The sequence below is a fragment of the Pyrus communis genome, chromosome 1 (assembly GCF_963583255.1).
Source record: "Pyrus communis chromosome 1, drPyrComm1.1, whole genome shotgun sequence".
NCBI lineage: Eukaryota > Viridiplantae > Streptophyta > Magnoliopsida > Rosales > Rosaceae > Pyrus > Pyrus communis.
This window is the reverse complement of record NC_084803.1, coordinates 879,834-900,839: the sequence shown is the minus strand read 5'-3', so window position 1 is coordinate 900,839 and position 21,006 is coordinate 879,834. Positions and strand designations below refer to the sequence as shown.

Genomic DNA, 21,006 nt, shown 5'->3' with positions numbered 1-21,006 from the left:
ACACTCCTTATATATTTTTTTCCTAATATAGAAAATTTGGAATGTAGAATGAAACTTTTGAAATGCTAATAACAATTCATTTATAAGTAACCTATAAAATTAGAAGTGGACACGAGCCGGACCAGTCGGATGCTCTCATGGGGAACAGGACGGCCCATCTTCTAATAATAGTAAAAAGCCCACAAACAGCAAGCTATGATTTGTCGTTCATACTACAGAAAATTCCAACTTCTGGTGCGTTCCTCTTCTTCCTTCGGTAGAACAGAGCACGACTGGCGCTGCCCAACCCAAGTTTACAGGTATGCTTATATATTGGGATAATTTCAAATTTATGAAGGTGTTTAATTTGGTTTGAAAATTCAATTGAATTGGTGTTTGAAAATTCATGGTCCTCGTTTTCACTCCTCAGCAGTCAGCTTCTCCACCGAGCGCCGGACTCGGGAAAGCAGTTCCGATGAGCAGCAAGCAGAGACGGCTGCCGGACCCAGTGGCAGTTCTGAGGGGCCACCGCGCCTCCGTCATGGACCTCTCTTTTCATCCTTCCCAACCACTCCTGTTCACCGGGTACGATTCAGTACACTTATGCAACCTACCCTTTTGTTATCATTTCTCAAAAATTAAAATTTTGGTGCTTTTTTTTTGTTCTAGTTCATCGGATGGCGAGCTGAGGATTTGGGATACTATCCAGCATCGGACTGTATCATCAGCTGGGTAATTTTAATACCAATTTTCCATTTTATTTTTATGATTATAAAGTTCATATCTTTTTTTTGTTTTTGGAATGAAAAGTAAAAATTTATTTGCAACTTTTCAGGGTGCATAATGCAGCACATGGTATTGCTTCTGTTGCTTGTACTGCCAACAGAGTTATCAGGTGATTTTCTTTTCATTTTTTCTACTTTTATTTGTTTATTGGCTACACACACACACACTTTCTGTATTAGTAGTAGAATTGAATTTGAAAATGTTGGTGTAGCCAGGGCAGGGATGGGACGGTTAAATGTTGGGATATTGAAGGTGGAGGTCTGCCCAGGTTCTTAGCTAATTCCCATAATTGTAGCCTATAGTTATTCGGTTTCCATTGTACACTGCTTCATTTGTTATTTTTGATCATGGCATGTGCCTCATTACTTTTGAACCTTGATATCGCCTTGGTAGGACTCCGTCTGTTACAATCAAGACAAACTCTTACCACTTTTGTAAACTTTCCTTGGTGAAGAGGCCTCAATCTTGTTCTACACGAGTGGACGGGGTTAGGTTTCATGATGGAGAGGACATAAGGGTTAGGGGGACCACTGATGAAGATACTCTAGATGATAGTAGAGACAACGTTGAAGGGAATCTGCCTGAGCATCCCAGCGCCTTTGAAGGTTTATTTAAATTTGAAACTGATATTCCGGTCAGGAGTGTTTTCTGTGCACTTTAGCTACTTTCTCGCAGGAGATGAAGGCTTAGACTTTAGATATATCTGTTAGTACTGTATTTTCAATTTGTTTTCTCTTTATTGCTCTGTTATAGTTCAGAAACAAGAATGTTGATAGACAGTTTTTTAAAACAGAAAATACTCAAGATGAATTATCTAAATATGTCGCTGTAGCAGGGGAGCAGACTTCTGAGGTTTGTATCTAACCTTGAGTATGTCTAGTTTGATTTTCATTTTTGAAGCCCCGATTACTCACTACCTTCATGTGGTTTGCAAAGGTTGAGATTTGGGATCTAAATACTGCAGAAAGGTTTGCACGGCTTCCTCAAAGCTGCTTTGGTGGTTCCCCGGGTATTTCTTCCAAGGAGAGAGGTCCCTTTCTAATTCATTCAACATTTTGCTTACTAGTGTCCGGGTTTGATTGTGTTTCAGTTTATACCAGATGGTTTTGGGCTATCACTTTTCTGTTCATCCTTCCGTGTTGGTTTCATCTACTTTTGACATATAGCCTTTGGTTCTTGGCAGGAATGTGCATGGCTATTCAAGCATTCTCACCATCTGAATCACAGGGATTCCTAAATGTCTTGGTTGGGTATATTCTTTTCACTTCTCATTTTCTATGTTTTATGAAGCCCGAGTACCTGATCAAAATTTTGATAGAAATGTAGCTCATCCGTGTGTCTCTGGTTTTAATGATGTTTGACTTCATAATCTTCATCTACTCGCAGTAGAATCTCTTTTGTTTGTTCTGTGTGTCTGTTGTCAGACTCTATGAAGATCGCTCAAATTTGTTTTTCCTCATCTTCTTTCAAACCACTGTGCTTTTTCCTCATCTTCTTTCAAACCAATGTGCTTATGAAGGGTTGGTCAGAAATCATATGTCATGAGTTTCTTGACTAGTTGTCTGTAGGAATCTTAAATCTCTTCAGGGTGTATGTAGTTCATTCGGTCAGAAGCATTTGATAACCCGGTTTGTGAGTTGATGCACAATGTGAGAATGAGATGTGTGTATCATACATGAGTTATCCTTCCCTTTCTAACTTATGGGGTACTGAATCGAGATGTGTATATAACAGGTCTTAAAGGTTGTTTATACAATGTGAGCGTGCACCCATATTGATTTTTTATTTTGTTTCTTTGTTCTACATGGTACAGTTATGAGGATGGTTCCATGCTTTGGTGGGATATTAGAAATCCGGGGGTTCCAATGACCTCTGTCAGGTTTCATTCAGAACCAGGTGAGCGACCTAGAATCCAAAGAACCCCATGCATTTGTATTACTCTTTCTCATTTTGCCTTTTGAAATAAGCCATGTTCCTCATGCATCTTTATCTGCAGTTCTAAGTCTATGCGTGGATGGGTCATGCAATGGTGGTATCTCAGGAGCTGCAGATGAGAAAGTTGTGCTGTATGGTTTGGATCCTTCAATGGTAACTTAGTCATGTCTGTAAGTTTGTAGGACTAGATGTTTTACAGCTCCTACCTCTGAACCTTAGAGTTGTTTCCCAGGTGTTTATCAATGAAAATGTTACCCTTTCATAAAAAAATCTTTAGCTGCGGTCTGTATGTTCATGTAAACATGAGAGTATTGTTCACCATATTATTGTGAGGTTTTTAAAACATACTTAATTGCAGTTAATGTGTAAGCTGAAAGATTTCCAATATACAAAGAATTGGCTGCGAAAGTAGCTGACTAGCTACAGAAGGCAACCAAGTCAAATATACATGCTCTGATTTTGTGCCTATTGCTTGTTTACTCTAATTGAAATTCAAGTCATACTTCATCTCTTTTGCCTTAATGTTGTGCTGTCCAACCCAGGGTACGTGTGTGATCAAGAAAGAAATTATTTTGGAACGACCTGGAATTTCAAGCACTTCCATTCGACCTGATGGTAAAATTTTTGCAACTGCTGGCTGGGACCACAGGTTTGGGAACAGAACTTTCATTTTGAGATTTGAAGTATATCTTGTAATTCATTCATAGCGGATCTGCATTCTTACGTCTTTTCTCTTTGCCCCTTGTTCACTTTACATCTTGATGCCAGAGTGAGGGTATATAACTATCGTAAAGGAAATGCTTTGGCAATATTGAAGTATCACCATGCAACGGTATGATGTTCCTAGTAACACAAGAAATTAGATACACAAAGATTCTCATTTTCGGGATTTTGCAGTTATTTCTCTAATTCGAGCTCTGGTGTTACAAAAAAAGAAAATATTGTCGATTACTTGATGGGTCCGTGGTCTGTTTGGTCACCTGTTTTGTTTCTCTGAAACCACCACTCCATCTGGCTTGGGTGTTTTTCTCACTAGCGAGGGCCTGATTATGCGGATTTATCTTTTATTGCAGTGTAATGCCGTTTCTTATTCAGCTGATTGTAAGCTAATGGCATCTGCTTCAGAAGACACAACGGTGGCTCTATGGGAACTCTATCCTCCTCGAACTTAAAACGATACGGTTTGTATTGTACTATGGTCATGGGGTAAAATTCCCTCTAATTTAACAGAAAATCATTAGTAATCAGTATTGTTACAAATGTGTTCTTTCTGCTTGTGTTGTTTTCGTTTGCTTCCTTTGGGTACCTTATTTAAGTCGAAATTTTGGACTTCTTTATCACTTTAGGTGGCTGCTCCCGTCGTTCAATTTATTCTGAACAGATTTAGCGTCCGACATGAGTCGTCCATTCGAACTTGATGGCCTCATACTGTCTGAGCTCGTGCAATCTGAACCATGTGGTGTCTCTTTTTAGGATACGAAAACAATGTGGTTCGAGGTCCCTAACGAGTGAGTCTTCTACAAGGCACCCGAAAATTTAAGACCAACCTCATTTCCTTCGCTCGAAGCATGACCTGCATCCCAAGAGCCATTCATTAAGCAGGCTGGCTGGTTTAGTTGCTTATTAGTGACATCCTACACGAACAGATGATTTGCCTAAAAAAACTCATTCCACTCAGTTTTGGCAAGAAAATTGCGTATTGGAGTGATGTTAAATTGTGCTAATTAAGTTATACCTAATTAGATGACATGTTTTGAAGAAGATAGTAAATATGGTTAAATTGGAGAAGATATAATGTAGATAACGGATTAAACTCTTACGAGATATAAAACTTACACGTTTGTGTTTGTCATGTCAATGTTAATATTAGAAAGTGTCATTTTACATGTTCAATTAAATAGCACCATTACTTGATTTTACAATAAACAATACGAATTAACGCTGACTTTTACTTTTATGCAACAACAACATTCAAGCCTTATCCCATGAGTGAAGTTGGTTGTATAAAATCTACAATGTTCCTATGCTCGATTTTGCGTCAAATCATCCGTTAGGTTGAATTTTATTTATACAATCATGAAAAATTATTTTATAACATTGAAACAATATGTACAGTATAAGTTGAGATGTGAGAGGATTGAAGGTCTATGGTCGTCATGGTTACCATGCAATGCTGAGAAATATATAAGTTTAATGATCATGCATGCCACAAACCTTTTAGGGTTTTTTCTGGTCCTCTATCTTTCACCAGAAAAATATTTCTAATTGCATTATATATTTTTGGCCCCTCCAACAGCAATGGTTTGGTTTGGTTTTGGTCTCCTGCTGGTAAAGCAAAATGCATGGGTGGTTATGGCATCTGGTGCTTATAGGTTCATGAATATATATGAAAGATTTGACTCGCATATTTTGGTGGTTAGCAAGCAGCACGGATGGCTGCTAAACATTCCTTTTGCAGGTTCATGAATTAAGAGCTTAATTTAATTTGAATGGATAATCTGCCGTTTAATTAAATTGTTTGGTTGACGTACACATTTCATTAATTATTGGAAACTTGAACGAAAAGCTTCCGGTACTATTCACGTTAATGAAAAACTATTTTTTTACACTAAAAAGTCAATTTTGATATTATTTACTTTACCCTTTATTTTGTCTTTATCGTTAAAACTCAAAGTTTTCAAGTCATTTTTATTAGTTTTCCTTTAATTATATGTTAGGGCTCATTTCAGTTTGTTTAAATAAAAACTAATTAAGCACTTAACTTAATATTCATGAGCGATTCAAAAGTGTTTTTACGAGTAAAAACCGTTAAAAGTTCGTATTAGAATTCAAGTGTTTTTACAATTCATTAGCACTTTAAGTTTTTCTGTAAGTATCATAATCATTAGAAGTTTTCAGAAACCGGTTTTAATTAGCTCTTCTCTGTAAGCAACTCCTAAACAGATTTTTAGCACTTTCGAAAACTACAAACACAAAGAAGAAGATATGATTGGCAAACAACAAAAATAGGTAAATGTTGACCAAAAGGACGAGTAAATGTGAGGAAGCTTTAACTAATTAAGGAATGTCAACGATATATAAAATACATATATGAATACGCATGGTGTATATGTAGAATAACAAGACGTGCTGTATTTTTCTATTTTCCACTGCCCGACCATTTGATAACAAATATAGAAAAATACATTATAAATTTAGTGAAGAATGCATCTGTCTAAACCAAACCGTATCAAAGACATTCTGTTTGAGCCCCATCAACCGTATACATAATTATCCAAGTACACGAAAGAATATCTCATTTAATAACAAATATAGAAAAGAGATCATGACTTGACTTGTTCACATGATTCTAACTGAATTAATCTATTCTAACACAAAATTTGAAAACCATGCAATCATATGTATCAAACAAATCAACGGTTATAATATTAACAAGTAATACTCTCATAATCTATCTTCAGTTTGTTTGATTCAAGTCAAGTCATCATGTTGGGAGAAATAATTCAGACAGAGAATCCCGCATCGATAATTTGAGAAACCAAATTACAACTTATAATACATGGTACAATACCTAATTACATTGAAACATCTAGGATAGAACCTCGAAGTCTTCATGCATGGTTGGGGAGCTAGGTTTGACCAAAATAGGGCGTTAGATTAATGCAATGTAACATATAGATGTCAACCAAGTCCTGTTAACTACCTCAACCATAGATGAATTGGAACCTTGCAATATAATTATGTTGAAAGATTTTACAATTAATATAGACCAAATGTCAAGGAACTTAAAAGAAATGCAATGGATATAACCAAATGATTTATATCTACTATAATTATATATGCGCGTTGATTAATTTCGTTCCTCTATGTAGTAAAATTGGGCAGGGATTATGACCAATCTGTACAATCGGAAAGTTATAATTTAAGAATCAAATTTGTTATTATCGTGAGAGTCGAATTTAATTAATGTATCTTACTTATTCATAAATAAGATATATTGTATTAAATTATAATGCTAATGACACATGCCAAATTACCACTCAATATAGTGCTAATTAATGAAATATAAACTTGTTGATTAGAGGAGTACTCCCATATTTATTAGTTAGTTCCATGCACGATCAATAGGCCGCATCCAATTCACTAACAATTTTCATGAAAATAATCTAATGTCGTTCAGGTATACATATAAAATATAAATATGTATATTCATTTAGTTATTTAATTAGGACGAAATTAACATGTGGGTAGCTCGAAACCCTAGTATTTAAGGAGGTCCAGGTCGAGACTTGAGACAGACAGAACCACAGAGCTAGCTAATTAAGCACAGCTAAAGCACAAATTAAGCAAGCAAAATCCAAAAAGGAAAGAAAGAATGAAGCCAATTGCTAGTCTCTTTCTTTCATTTCTGTTGTTAATAATATTTCATGGGTTCTCTCGGACAACCCACGCTGCCGGTGGCAATTGGCAACTGTTGGCAACTATTGGTGTTTCCGCCATGCACATGCAACTCTTCAAAAATGACCGCATTGTCCTGTTCGACCGCACCGACTTCGGCAAATCCAACTTGTCCTTGCCCAACGGTAATTGCGTCAACAACGACTGCACCGCCCACTCTGCCGAGTTCGTCGTCCAGACAAAAGGCTTCCGCCCCCTCACGGTCTTATCTGACGTCTGGTGCTCCTCCGGCTCCATGGCCCCCAACGGAAACTTAATCCAAAGTGGAGGCTTCAATAGCGGAGAACGCCGCGTTAGAGTTTTCCAGCCTTGCACGGGTTGTGATTGGACGGAGATTGTAGACGGATTGGCCGTTCGCCGGTGGTACGCCACCAATCACGTTCTGCCCGATGGACGCCAGATTATCATTGGCGGCACGAAGCAGTTCAACTACGAGTTTTATCCCAAGACCGAGTCTACAAGCAATGCCTACAGCTTGCCGTTCCTTTCGCAGACCAATGACCCCGGCGAAGAAAACAATCTCTACCCTTTTGTTTTTCTCAACCCTGATGGCAACTTATTTATTTTCGCCAACAATCGAGCTATTTTGTTGGATTACATGAAGAACGTCGTGGTTAAAACCTATCCACAAATACCGGGTGGTGACCCGAGGTGTTACCCTAGCTCGGGTTCAGCCGTGTTGCTCCCGTTAAAAAACTTGACGGCTCCATCTGTTGAGGCTGAGGTTTTGGTTTGCGGTGGAGCTCCAAAAGGGTCTTTTGCCCAGGCAAATAAGGGTATTTTTGTGGAAGCTCTAAACACATGCGCTCGGATCAAAATAACGGACCCTAATCCACAGTGGATTGTTGAAACCATGCCCCAAGCCAGAGTCATGGGTGACATGATATTGCTTCCAGACAGCACTGTTTTACTCATCAATGGTGCATCGTCTGGGGTAGCGGGATGGGAAATCGGGCGTAATCCAGTTCTCAATCCAGTTGTGTACCGACCTGACAATGCAGTCGGGTCACGGTTCGAACAGCAAAACCCCACCACCATACCGCGAATGTATCATTCCTCAGCTTTATTAGTACGCGATGGTAGAGTGGTCGTCGGAGGTAGTAACCCCCATGATAAATACCAGTTTGGCAGTAATGTGATTTTCCCAACAGAATTCAGATTGGAGGCATTTAGCCCTGAGTATCTCGACGCTAAGTACGCAGATTTGCGTCCTACAATCCTCACACCCCTAAACCAAGCCAAAATTCGTTACGGAATAAAATTGACCATTCAGTTCTCGCTTACGGGCACGCTAGCAATGAATTCAGTGTCCGTGACAATGGTGGCGCCGCCTTTTAGCACACATTCATTCTCCATGAATCAAAGGCTGCTGGTTCTTGGTGCAGAGAACGTACAGCAGGTAGGGCCAACAACGTATCAAGCTCAAGTGACAACGCCGCCTTCAGGAAATCTTGCGCCTTCCGGATATTACATTTTGTATGTGGTTCATCAACAAATTCCAAGCGAGGGCATCTTTGTTCAAATTTACTGAGAAACGTGGAGGTACATTTTACAGTGTGTAGAGTTGCTTCCTCCGCTTCAGTTTTATTTCATTTCATTTCCAAAAAGAGAAACATGATTGATTATCAAGTTGATAAAAAATAAAAAAAATCTTCATGTACCCAGAGATCAAGCTAGCTAAGAGGCTAACTTGTCACATGTAATTTCGATCACAATTTGCAAGTTGTACTTTCAATTTTCTTTCGTATTTTGTCTTCTTTATTTTTTCTTCCGGAATTGTAAAGTTTTATATGTGAACTGATGAATAAAATTGAACTTTTGACACTAAAGTGTACGCTGGCATCACTTGGAAAAATTAAGAAAGTCTTCAAATCTTCATTCTTACACAGCTGCACAATTCTAACGAAAATTCAATCAACTTCCGCATGTTTATCTTGCAAAACTGGAATGTTTGACTCTATATAAAATTGAAATTTGAGCACAATATCCTCAGCCTCTTAGCATTCTCCTCCAATTGGCCTTGTGTCAAAACTTCTCCGAGAAGTCAATTTATCATTTAAAACTCCTAAGTGAGCATATTAGCTGCAATTGAAAAAAAAATAATAATAAGGCTTTTTTGAAAATAACACCTTAACAAAACTCTTATAATTGTCATCAAGAAATAATGCACTTACAGGCAATAGCTAGTGTATATTCATATATTACTTGCACACTTTTTGGTATTTGCAAGTTGTACTTTTAATTTTCTTTTGTATTTTTTTTTCTGCTGTATAGTTTGTATCATTACATGATAACTTAGATAAGAGTTTGAAAGTTTGTAGCACTAGATGTTTTACAACTCCCGCCTCTGGACAATATTAGAGGCATTTCTCGGATGTTGAAATTGAACTAACAGGTTTCCATTTTGTCGCTATATGATATTTAAGATAGAAAGTGTTTATATACAATAATTTATCGTACGTGCGACTTGAGTCATGCATAGTAATGGCTCCCTTTACTTGAACATAAAGAGAAGAAGCCAAGGCCTAATGGATACAATGGTGCCGTCAAGTTTTTTCAGTTTCTTATCATGTGCAATATCGTTTCTTTTTGGTACAAAAACTATTTAGATTTCGGAACTCCTATAACAAACAAGCAATGCTTTGAATGCGAGAATGTGAGGACAAAGTCTCGTAACAGTGAAGGACTAAATCATGCAAAGGCTTATAAGAGGTTGAAATATTTCTCATATTACCAATTCGTTTTATAGTGTAATCTCAACTTTCTTCATGATTTCATATGCTTAGAACAGGATATCCTACGTGTAAAATCCAACGATCATACGTGCTCCGCGTTTTCTTTGAACCTCAAGTTTCTTTTGAACTTTAAAGAGAGAAAGTACAGAGTCACAAATTGCTTATGTGTCGTTGCCAAATATTTGAATTAACAGTCTTAAAACGCCTTTTGGAAAACCCACTCGGAGAAACTCCATAAGAACAAGTCATGCATATTGGATGCAAAATTCAAACACGATTGGAATCTGCCAATCGTCTCCAGTAATTAATTAACGTTAATTACTTCATCAAGTTGAACCTTGTTGCTTGTGGCTTGTGGGTTGTGGAAATAGAGCGCCTACCTAACTAATTCTAGTTAATCCTTCTAATCCTTCTTCTTAATTACTGACCTATATTCTTCTGACCAAAAGCAAAGTGAACCAAACAAAAGGGGAAGATACAATAATCTTATTGACTTAATTTCAATAATAGAAACTAATAATTTATTATTATAAACTTCAACGTCGTGTAGAATACAATAATATTTTATACTTTGAAAACGATGAAACTAGCTGATCAGCTTGAGAAGACTGGATATGTCTATGGTCCTGGTTATCAAAGTGGTAAAAAAATCCAAGTCTAAATTATATGTTGGAAACGTTTTGTTTACATCAATATCTTTAATTTTGTTTTCGGTTTGAGGGGTTGGACTAAACTCAACAAACCAAAACACTAAACAGTATTTAACATTCCTGGATAATTAAGCTTTATTCGCTGCTCTATCAAAAGCATATTCTCAAAAGCATGAAAACAAAACTTTGTTCTCTTCTCTCAGTAAATACAAATTCGCATTGCCAATTCTTGTCAAGAAAGTCTTTGTAGGTATTGATTAGGCTAAACAAAAGAGTGAGAAGACCAACAATATATTGATTGGTACATCAATACTGGAACTAGCTAGATAATTAAGCTAGATCATTTTAAAAGCGTTTAATTTTCTAAGTCCTTCCTCAAATACTATTGCTTCCATTATATTTTTGTCTCTCCAACAGCAATGGCTTTGTCTCCTTGCATCAAAGGTCCGACTAGTAGTCTAGTACAGTTTGGTGGTTCTGTCTACTTGCAAGCACTCATGGCTGCCTAATCATTCTTCAGATTCATGAATTAAGAGCTTAATTTAAATTCCAGATATAATAAGCGAGGAAACTTTCACGATGCTCTCGAACTAATTGAGAATATTCTTCGACCAAAACAGAAAATAAAGGTACTAAGAATTTTCACACACAGAATGTTACAAAGCTACAGCACACACACACACACACACACACACACACACACACACGATACATACGAATACTCATGGTGGATATATATTGAATACTACTGAGAGTCTCAATCTGAGACGTGCCGACCATTTGAGATGATAATGTTAAAACTAGCCAGGTCGAAATGAAGTGCATTATAAACTTATTGGAAGAATGTATGTGCGTGACCAACCGTATCAAAGACATTCTGATTGATCTTCCTCAACCGTATATATGCATATAAAATCATCAAAATAAACTAAGGAATATCTCATCTAATAACAGTAAAGGATTAATGGATAATGATTTGACTTTGTCATGTTTTTCTAATGAATTAATATAATACGTATATATTTCATTTACTGTCATATTCGTTTCTCTATAAAAATGTTGGAAAATGGATCTGAGAATTTGTCAAAAAATACCCAATACTAGATAATTATGATATGAAGCTTAAAAAAGTTTATATTGAGTATTATTTTATTATGAATTGAAGCTTAAAAAAAATTTATGTTTGAGTGCAAGAAATAGTTATGCACACAAATCTCTACAAAATTGAGAAGAAGAAAACAAGATAATCGCTTTCTTTCTTTAATCATATAATTAGTTCAGAATCATAACCTGATGCTAAATATAAAATATAATATCGATGATCCATACATTCAAGGCATGCGATTGATCAAGTAAATTAGTCTGTACTCAATATTTTTTTTTACAATGTTAATAAGTTAAATTGTTAAATATTAAAAGAAAATGACCGGTAGAGATCAAAACCGCACCATTTGCTACTTAATCATACTGTTTTAAGACTCAAGTTACAGCTGCATGACTTCAAACTAAAATAAATTTACAGAACAGGACATAGGGCTCGTACTTCGGTATTTGGCTTTAGGAACAGGAGCTGCCGGCCCCAAGCTATACAAAAAAAAACTTAGATCGGCATTGTCGGCAGCAATTATATGCTATGCATTATTGCGATTTCTCTTGTTTAATATTTACAACATGTGCAGTCCATAGGAAGAGAGACATCGACCCATCGATATATTATTATTAGGACAAAGTACATGTATATTAAAGCCAAAAGCCTCTTTACTTAGATAGGATTCGATTATGGCTGGCCGTTTATGCCCAAAGCCTCTTTCTTTGCACGTCTATATATTCAAAGCTTTTGCTTGGATGTTAAGGTATTTGTTAAAGTGAAATATTAGTGAATACAGGAATGGCCTTTTCTGTCAGAAATAACTTAGATGATATGGGTATATGTTAGAAATTCAATATGTATTAGTTTTACATGCAATTGAAATTGTATTGATACTTGATTCCATTCCTATATTATAGAATTTCTTATTGTACAAGAGAACTCGTTGTATATATTTACAATGTATCAATGAAGTACACAAGTTGCTGTGATATTCTTTTTCTGTCTGGTATGACAGTGAGTTTTGTTTGGAATTGAATACTGTATGTATTCTTTTTGGACCCTATTACTTGGTTTGTTCCAAGTGCATGGTATTCACGTGCTTGTCTTTCCTTCCTTGATGCGGAACTTCTCTTTACGTGTGTCCTAGTAAAAATATGGTCCTACGTGAGGATGCGTATTGAAAATTTCACATTGGAGATTTGACAAAACAAATTACGATTTACATACAAATGATTTTATTTCTAATTACAGCGTGGTCTTTTAAAATAAAACCTCACATCTCTTGAAACTTCATGTGATTAAGTTGGAAACAATTAACATCGGTGCCAGACCCTTTTTCTTAAATTTTATCAATATGTCTTAGCATCCTGTATCGATAATATAAGTCTTTGGTATCATAATTATAAGATTGACCTAACTAAAAATAAGAATAAAAATTATGAGAATATATAAGACGACAAAGCTTTGATCGCAGGGAGGTTTGACCTAGCTTTATATTTAGTTACTGGAATATAATATATATTGCTGTCACCTTGTCAACTCCCTCAGCCATACATGTACTAGACAACCTTTGCATTATTATTAGGTTGCAAGATTTTACAATTAATACAGACCAAATGTCCAGAAAATGAAGAGAAGTGCAATGGATATCTACCAAATGGAATATTAGAGCCATGCTTGACCAAGAGGGCTCACCAAATTAGTATCAATTTTAATGATAAGAATCTAATTAATATTATTGTTCTGATCTTAGTAGTAACCTAACAAGAGCATCTTCTGCAATGCACATTGAAATTTGCTTGCCAAAAATTAACGTATATACACAAAAATTTCTAAATCATGCACAAATAATAACATAATCCAACTGGAAATTAAGTTCAAAATTAAGAAGTTAATAATTAAAATTCGAAACATATAGTTCACTCTTCAAGACTATATTTCGATTTTTAACCCAAACAAGTAATCGTAAGTTCATATTTTGTCTCTAATTATAAATGTATGCATTAAACTGATTTTTTTTCATATTTACATAGCATACGAACTAGAAATTAAAAAAACGAAACAAAGTTCATCAACCCAACGGAAGAATTAGATAAGATTAATTATAACTATCATATGCACAAGAAAAAACGAAATGAAATTGATCAACCAACGAAAGAATAAACATCACCCTTATAAAAATAAAAAGAAGAAGACCTAGTTAGCATTCCCATTGTGAATTGCTCTTCAAAGCAGTCCTTTTCACTTACCGGACAACTTGTCGGTCCCACATGTATATAATTTACGTATGGGTAGCTCAAACCCTAGTATTTAAGGAGCTCTAGGTAATGAGTTGGGACAGACCCACAAAGCTAAAAGCACAAATTAAGAGATTCAAAAAAGACCACGTACGTAAGCAAAATCTAAGAAAGAATGAAGACAATTAGTCTCATTGATCTTTCACTTCTGCTGTTAATATTTAATTTCTCTGTTCTGACGGCCCACGCTGCAGGTGGCAAATGGCAAGTGTTGAAAAACGTTGGCATTTCCGCCATGCACATGCAGCTCTTCAAAAACGACCGCATCGTCATGTTCGACCGCACCGACTTCGGCAAATCCAACTTGTCGTTAGCCAATGGTAACTGTGTCAACAACGACTGCACCGCCCACTCCGCCGAGTTCGTCGTCCAAACCAATGCCCTCCGCCCGCTCACGGTCTTGTCCGACGTCTGGTGCTCCTCCGGTTCAATGGACGCCTACGGAAACTTAATCCAAACCGGCGGCTTCAACAGCGGAGAGCGCCGCGTTAGAGTTTTCACGCCCTGCACGGGTTGTGATTGGAAGGAAACTGTGGACGGTTTAGCCGTTCGCCGTTGGTACGCCACTAATCATATGCTGCCCGATGGACGCGAGATTGTCATTGGCGGCAGGGGGCAGTTCAACTATGAATTTTCTCCGAAGACCGAGTCTACAAGCAATGTCTACAGCTTGCCATTCCTTTCGCAGACCAATGACCCTGGCCAAGAAAACAATCTATACCCTTTTGTTTTTCTCAACCCCGATGGCAACTTATTTATTTTCGCTAACAATCGAGCTATTTTGTTGGATTACGTGAAGAACGCCGTCGTCAAAACCTACCCGCAAATACCCGGCGGCGACCCGAGGTGTTACCCTAGCACGGGTTCAGCCGTGTTGCTGCCGTTAAAAAACTTGACGGCTCCAGCTGTTGAGGCTGAGGTTTTGGTTTGCGGTGGAGCTCCAAAAGGGTCTTTTTCCCAGGCAAATAAAGGTGTTTTTGTGGAAGCTCTAAACACATGCGCTCGGATCAAAATAACGGACCCTAATCCACAGTGGATTGTTGAAACCATGCCTCAAGCCAGAGTCATGGGTGACATGATATTGCTCCCTGACAGCACTGTTTTAATCATTAACGGTGCATCGTCTGGAGCTGCGGGTTGGGAAATCGGGCGTAATCCCGTTCTCAACCCAGTTGTGTACCGACCTGATAATGCAATCGGGTCACGGTTCGAACAACAAAACCCCATGACCATACCACGAATGTACCATTCCTCAGCATTATTGGTACGTGACGGTAGAGTAGTCGTTGGAGGTAGTAACCCCCACGACAAATACCAGTTTGGCAGCAACGTGCTTTTCCCAACAGAATTGAGGTTAGAGGCATTCAGTCCTGAGTATCTCGATGCTAAGTATGCGGATTTACGTCCTACAATCATTGCACCCCGAAACCAAGCCAAAATCCATTATGGAAGAAAGTTAACCGTTCAATTCTCACTTACGGGCATGTTTGCAATGAATTCAGTGTCGGTGACAATGGTGGCGCCGCCGTTTAGCACGCATTCATTCTCGATGAATCAAAGGTTGTTGGTTCTTGGTGCAGAGAACGTACAACAGGTAGGACCAACAACGTATGAAGCTCAAGTGACAACGCCGCCTTCGGGAAATCTCGCGCCTTCCGGATTCTACATTTTGTACGTGGTTCATCAGCAAATTCCAAGTGAGGGCATCTTTGTTAAAATTTACTGAGAAATTTGAAGGTACATTTTACGGTGTGTATAATATAAGGTACATTTTTTTCCGTTGACAAAAAAAAAAAAAAAAAAAAGAAAAAGAAAAAGAAAAAAGCTGGCTAAAAATGCTTACTTGTTACATGTAATTTCGATCAAGTTGTACTTTCAATTCTCTTTAGTTTTTTTTTTTACCGAAATTGTGAAGTTTGTAACTTTGTATCTAAACTGATGAATAAAGTTGTCGTTCGTTATTTCCACAGAATTTTGGCGCCAGTGTTAGACCTATTTTGAGTCATCAATTATTTTGTAAATGGAATTACTTAAGAGTCCAATAACTTGGCTTCCAAGTTAATTGATTCTCAAAGTGATTTGTGGTCTGTCTTACAGCCAGTGCATAATCATATATTACTTGCAAAGATGCGGTATATGCAAATCTTCAATTAGCATGGGTCCGTATTAATGCTAATATAAGTATTGTTCTTCGTGTTATTGTCGGTCTTTTTCCTGGACCTAATTTTGTTTGCAGTGTAATGCTGTTTCTTATTCCACTGGTTGTAAGCTAATGGTCTCTGCATCAGAAGACGCAATGGTGGCACTTTGGGATCTCTCCTCCTCGAACGTGAAACGATATCGCCTTTATGGTACTGTACTATTGTGGTCCTAGGATGAAATACGTTTGTGGACGTTGGGCTGGATTCTGAACCTATCGGGTTTGGTTGCTTCCTTGGAAAAGGGCTTCAGTTGGTATTAGCAGTAGCAGAGATATAATACTGAGGATCAAGGGATAATGAGAAGCTTTTGATGGGATAAGAGAGTATCAAGTGAGTGAGAGGTCTATATAATCCAATAGAAGAACATCGATGATCAGTATTATTATCATTTGATGATCATTATATAGTTGTAGTCAATTAAATCATGGAAACTCGAAATTGTGGTATGCTTAGATTTGTGGCTGCATGTGTGTAACTAAACACAACAGATCCAAACTCACAGTGAATGATGTGGACATGTACATGGGGTTTGGTCCTTACATCGAATGGCATCGGCAAGATATGCCACGGTGTCTCCGAGCAGAGGTGCCAAATTCTTGGTCGTGGTGGGCAGGTTGTTGTTCCTTGAAAGCTATTAACTGGATCTTTGTGGATGATAAAAGAGTCCACATTCTTGATTATTTAGTGTGACCAACATCACTCTCGAACTAAATTTTGAATCTTCTTGTCTTGAATGGCTACTTACATCCTTTGGATTCTGAATTCTCATAAACTGAACCTCTCTATCATGACTTTAGGTTTCCATTATTTCGCCTGGCCTTGCTAGTTTGCTACGATATTTCTGAGAGAAATTTTTTATGCTGATTGGTGAGTACTAATAATGCTTGTGACACTAGTTGTTCTCTGGAATTAGATGGCTTAATGATTTTGGCTTGTAAAATTTGAACCATGTGGTGTCCTATTTTTCGGGTACAAAACCATGTGGTATTTGTAACTCAGATAACGAAACAAGCAATGCTTTGAGGTCCTTTTGACGCACCGAGAAGCGGGACTTCATCCTAGAACATAAGTCGAAGTCCATCAGTAATCTAGAATCCACAACAACAAAAAAAAAATAAAAAAAAATAAAAAATGCTGAAGTTTATTGGTAATAATATGAACGAATTGTTGGAATACAACCCTAAAATCTGAAATAAAATAAAATACAAAATATTTCAATCCCAAAGATTTCATAAATACCAAAACGTGAAATAAAGATTTCTGCCAAAAGCAAGTCCACCTGTTTGGCAAGAGTAAGGGCACGTGCGATTACTATTCATAAATATATTTACTTATTTTTTATGCCTTGTAAGTGTGTTTAAGTGTGTAAAAAATAAACTCCTTGGTTAAATCCGGTAATTTAATTTTAAATACAAAGCAAAGCATAGAATTACATACAAGCATAATCAATTTAAAATAAAATGTGAATGAAGAAGATGGCTGAACTTTGTAAATTTGCTTAAGTGTGTTTAATTTTAAGTTCGTTGTTAAAATAAAATTTGGTATTTTTTTACCCTTGATTTAATTATGGCCATTGATTTTTAAATTTTTTTTGAAATCAGATGAACCAGATGGCACAATCTTTAATTTCCAAAATTTTTTACCATTGAATTGTTGGGTTAGGAATTTTTTTTTTTTTTTTTTTTTTTTTTTTTGAAAACATTGGGTTAGGAATAGTTAAACCCAATGTTTCCAGACAATTGGAGCACTAGTGGAGCTGCTATAACTCTCGAGATATGGCAACAACAAATAATCTTCTAACCCCAGAATTTCTAATTCTCTAATAACTTTATTCATTGAACGTCAATTTTTTTATTTTACTATTGTTACATCTCAAATAACTCAATTTCTGGACTGCATCACCCTAAAAAGTCCTTTCCACACGGCAACCGAAAGCTTTAAACCTGAACCGGTTGTCGGCTTCGATTTCTTCCACTCAAGGGATGACCTAGTTTTAGTGTTGCATCCCAGCAGGATCCCCCATTTATTAAAAGAAAAACTAATAAAAAAAAGTTTGAAGACTTTGAATTTTAACGATAAGGACAAAATAAAAGGTAAAATAAATAGTATTAGGATTAATTTTTTAATGTCAAATTATGATTTTTCGTTAAAATGAACAATACAAATTTTTTTTTTGTTAAAGTTACTTTTATTAAAACCAGTCTAGCTGGGTTTGTTACTTTGTAAAATCCTATATGAACAGATTACTTTGCCCAAAAAAACTTGTCCCACTTTGTTTTGGCAAAAAGTTACATAATTGAAATGCTGATGTTATTGTACTGATGGAGGAGTCATTCATCCCCACGTGCTCTCTGATATATTCTCTAGCTTTCAGATTTATGATTGGAAATCCGATTTTGTACACTTCATTATTCAATAGATTGAAAAGAATAATAATCTAAACCCATCCAAGTTCTTTTCAAATCGCTTTCCTTCTGTATATGATAATATTATATATTCCAAAAAGAAGTCTATTGCTTGTTATTTTGGACAAGGATTTAGGGTTGATTACGTTGGAGGAGATCTGATATCGACATGTTCAAGTAGAATTACAAGGTAATTATGGAAGAATCCGTCATGAAATGACATGTTTACTTTTGAATAAAATAGTGAAACTTCTTTATATGCAAGTGGTGGATTGTTCTTATGAATATATATTTCCCATTAATTCGGTGAGTTTTGTAATTGAGCCTTTTCCCTCTTAGAGTACAGCAAAAAGTTTCAAGCGTTGATTAAAAATTTTTTTTTGCACAATCACAAGAAGTTGTTTCTGCGTCATTTTCAAGTATTTGAGTTAACAGAAAAAAGGCCTTGCAGAAACAACCATCGGAGGAACTCCATATGAACAAGTCATATTTGATGCAAAATTCAAACACGCCAGGGAATACTTTATATGGTAGAGGATATGACGTTTGGAATCTGTTTTTCTTTAGCTTGTAATTAATTAATGTTCATTACTTAATCAAGTTGAACCGTTGCTTTAGACCTTTGTGTGGAAAGAGAGTGCCTACCTAACTATTTTCTAGTTAATCTCTAAAACCTTATCATCATTTAGTAGTACAGTCTGATGGTATTCCACTTCACTTGTAAATGAGAAGTCTTATGTTCGATTATTGCCAAAAGAAAATTTAAACCACATTTTTACTCATCCTCTTTCCTTAATATAAATAATATCATTTGTTATAAAAAATTAAATTAAAAAAAAAGAAGAAGCCTACCAATACTTCCCCTTAAGCACAAATAATCTTCAAACCGAAGAGTGAACCAAACAAAGAGGAAAATACAATAATTTTGTTGACTTTATTTTTATAACAGAAATTAATCATTTTATAATTATAAACTTCAACATCATGTAGAATATAATTAATATATCTATTTTAGCAAAAAAAAAAATATATATATATATATATATATAAAATATATCTACTTGTGAAAACGATGAAGCTAGCTGAGCTGTGTACGGTTTGATGTCTATGGCATAGTTACCAAAGTGGAAATTCGATCCTAAAAAAAATCAAAGTGGGAAAATATATATCAATTATCATGTTGGAAACGTCTTATTTATTAATTAGTACAATATTTATTATTTTGTTGAGGGGCTTGACCAAACAGAAGCGTTTGGGCAGAGCCCAGCGTAATCTTTCTTAACTAAGTTAAATGAGGGATGAGAAGGCTTACCATAGTGAGAAACCGTATTGATTTTAAGTAGTGTTGTTCACGCTTTTTTTTTGGCCCTCACACAGCTTTGGTAATCAGTACCTCAATATTGAGATAGGATCCTTTTTGTGAGGATTCTGAGGATCTTTTAATCATGTCTGTTTATTGTACATCATGCGATCAGTTTTTATCAGATACTGTTTATGTTTAATTTTAAATAATATAATTTTAAATAATTTTTAACTTTACGATGTACAATAAAAGAACAAGATTAAAGAATCTCTGGAATCCTCATAAAAAAGATCCGACAAAAACCCTATCTCAAAATTGAAACTAGATAAACTTAGAAATTTTAAAAGCGTTTACTTGTCTGAGTCGTCATCAAATAATATTTCTTGCAGCATATTTTTGTCAATGGATTTTGTGTTCCGGTGGTAAGAAAGATGGTTTACTCCCTCTGGTGCTTATAAGTTCATGAGTCCAAGGTTTGACTCGTACAGTGTGGTGGTTAACAAGAAGCACTCATGACGGCTAATCATTATTCTGGTTCTTGGATTAAGAGCTTCAATTTCTATATTGTGCATTGTCTTACATCAGACTTAACGACTTTCACACACAGAATGTCCATATCAACAACAAACAAAAAAAGTCCGTTTGAACAATATATATACATATATATATATATATATACATATATATATATATATAAGAAATCTTTAAGAGGAGGAATTTCTAATTTTTTATAAAAATAAGGATTAGTTGTGGGGTCTACATTATATCGAACTTTAACAATTCGAACCGTTTATTTTCAAATTGCATCTTATAGATCATTCTTACAAAATATTAATCAAATTGAAGTTATTTAAAACATCTAATTAGGTTCAAAGAAATTAAAAAATACTTTATTATATAAGAAACAGTGAAAATTTATTTTGATAATTAACTATGTAAATAGTTTCGAGACTTACAAAATAAACGGTTCAGATTATTGAAGTTCGATTTGGAGTGAGCCCCATACCTAATATCTATTTTTTGAAAAAAAAAAAAAAAAGGAATCCCTTTGTATAAAGAACCTATGTGTGTGTGTGTATATATATATATTTATATAATGCGAATACGGATGGTATCTCATTTCTATTATAAAATCAAATGTATTGAATAATTCAACATAAGGGCTTC

General features: G+C 35.9%; 3 protein-coding genes across 4 annotated transcripts; all 3 read left to right on the top strand.

The window, feature by feature from the left end:
- Positions 1 to 218: 218 nt before the first annotated feature.
- On the top strand, positions 219 to 4,480 carry LOC137744148 (protein DECREASED SIZE EXCLUSION LIMIT 1). Of its 2 annotated transcripts, XM_068484027.1 has the most exons (15): positions 219 to 299; positions 410 to 564; positions 649 to 711; positions 815 to 874; positions 977 to 1,033; positions 1,159 to 1,370; positions 1,559 to 1,617; positions 1,702 to 1,795; positions 1,949 to 2,015; positions 2,579 to 2,661; positions 2,762 to 2,853; positions 3,243 to 3,349; positions 3,469 to 3,532; positions 3,774 to 3,881; positions 4,047 to 4,480. In XM_068484027.1, exons 2-14 carry the CDS (start codon positions 455 to 457, stop codon positions 3,870 to 3,872), a joined length of 1,167 nt encoding a protein of 388 aa, XP_068340128.1. In that variant the 5' UTR covers positions 219 to 299; positions 410 to 454; the 3' UTR covers positions 3,873 to 3,881; positions 4,047 to 4,480. The 2 variants fall into 2 exon arrangements, with proteins under 2 accessions (XP_068340128.1, XP_068340121.1); XM_068484020.1 differs by lacking the exon at positions 4,047 to 4,480 and having other exon boundaries at positions 3,774 to 3,971.
- Positions 4,481 to 7,075: 2,595 nt separating this feature from the next.
- Positions 7,076 to 8,689, top strand: LOC137744143 (aldehyde oxidase GLOX1-like). The gene has a single exon (XM_068484009.1). It carries the CDS (start codon positions 7,076 to 7,078, stop codon positions 8,687 to 8,689), a length of 1,614 nt encoding a protein of 537 aa, XP_068340110.1.
- A 5,356-nt stretch (positions 8,690 to 14,045) lies between these two features.
- On the top strand, positions 14,046 to 15,891 carry LOC137725032 (aldehyde oxidase GLOX1-like). The gene has a single exon (XM_068463644.1). It carries the CDS (start codon positions 14,046 to 14,048, stop codon positions 15,654 to 15,656), a length of 1,611 nt encoding a protein of 536 aa, XP_068319745.1. The 3' UTR covers positions 15,657 to 15,891.
- The last annotated feature ends 5,115 nt before the right edge of the window (positions 15,892 to 21,006 follow it).

Coding starts and splice junctions, on each gene's coding strand:
- LOC137744143 (XM_068484009.1), top strand. CDS start 7,076: ATGAAGCCAATTGCTAGTCTCTTTCTTTCATTTCTGTTGTTAATAATA.
- LOC137744148 (XM_068484027.1), top strand. CDS start 455: ATGAGCAGCAAGCAGAGACGGCTGCCGGACCCAGTGGCAGTTCTGAGG. Junction 712..814: donor CGGACTGTATCATCAGCTGG/GTAATTTTAATA, acceptor GCAACTTTTCAG/GGTGCATAATGCAGCACATG. Junction 1,618..1,701: donor CAGGGGAGCAGACTTCTGAG/GTTTGTATCTAA, acceptor TGGTTTGCAAAG/GTTGAGATTTGGGATCTAAA.
- LOC137725032 (XM_068463644.1), top strand. CDS start 14,046: ATGAAGACAATTAGTCTCATTGATCTTTCACTTCTGCTGTTAATATTT.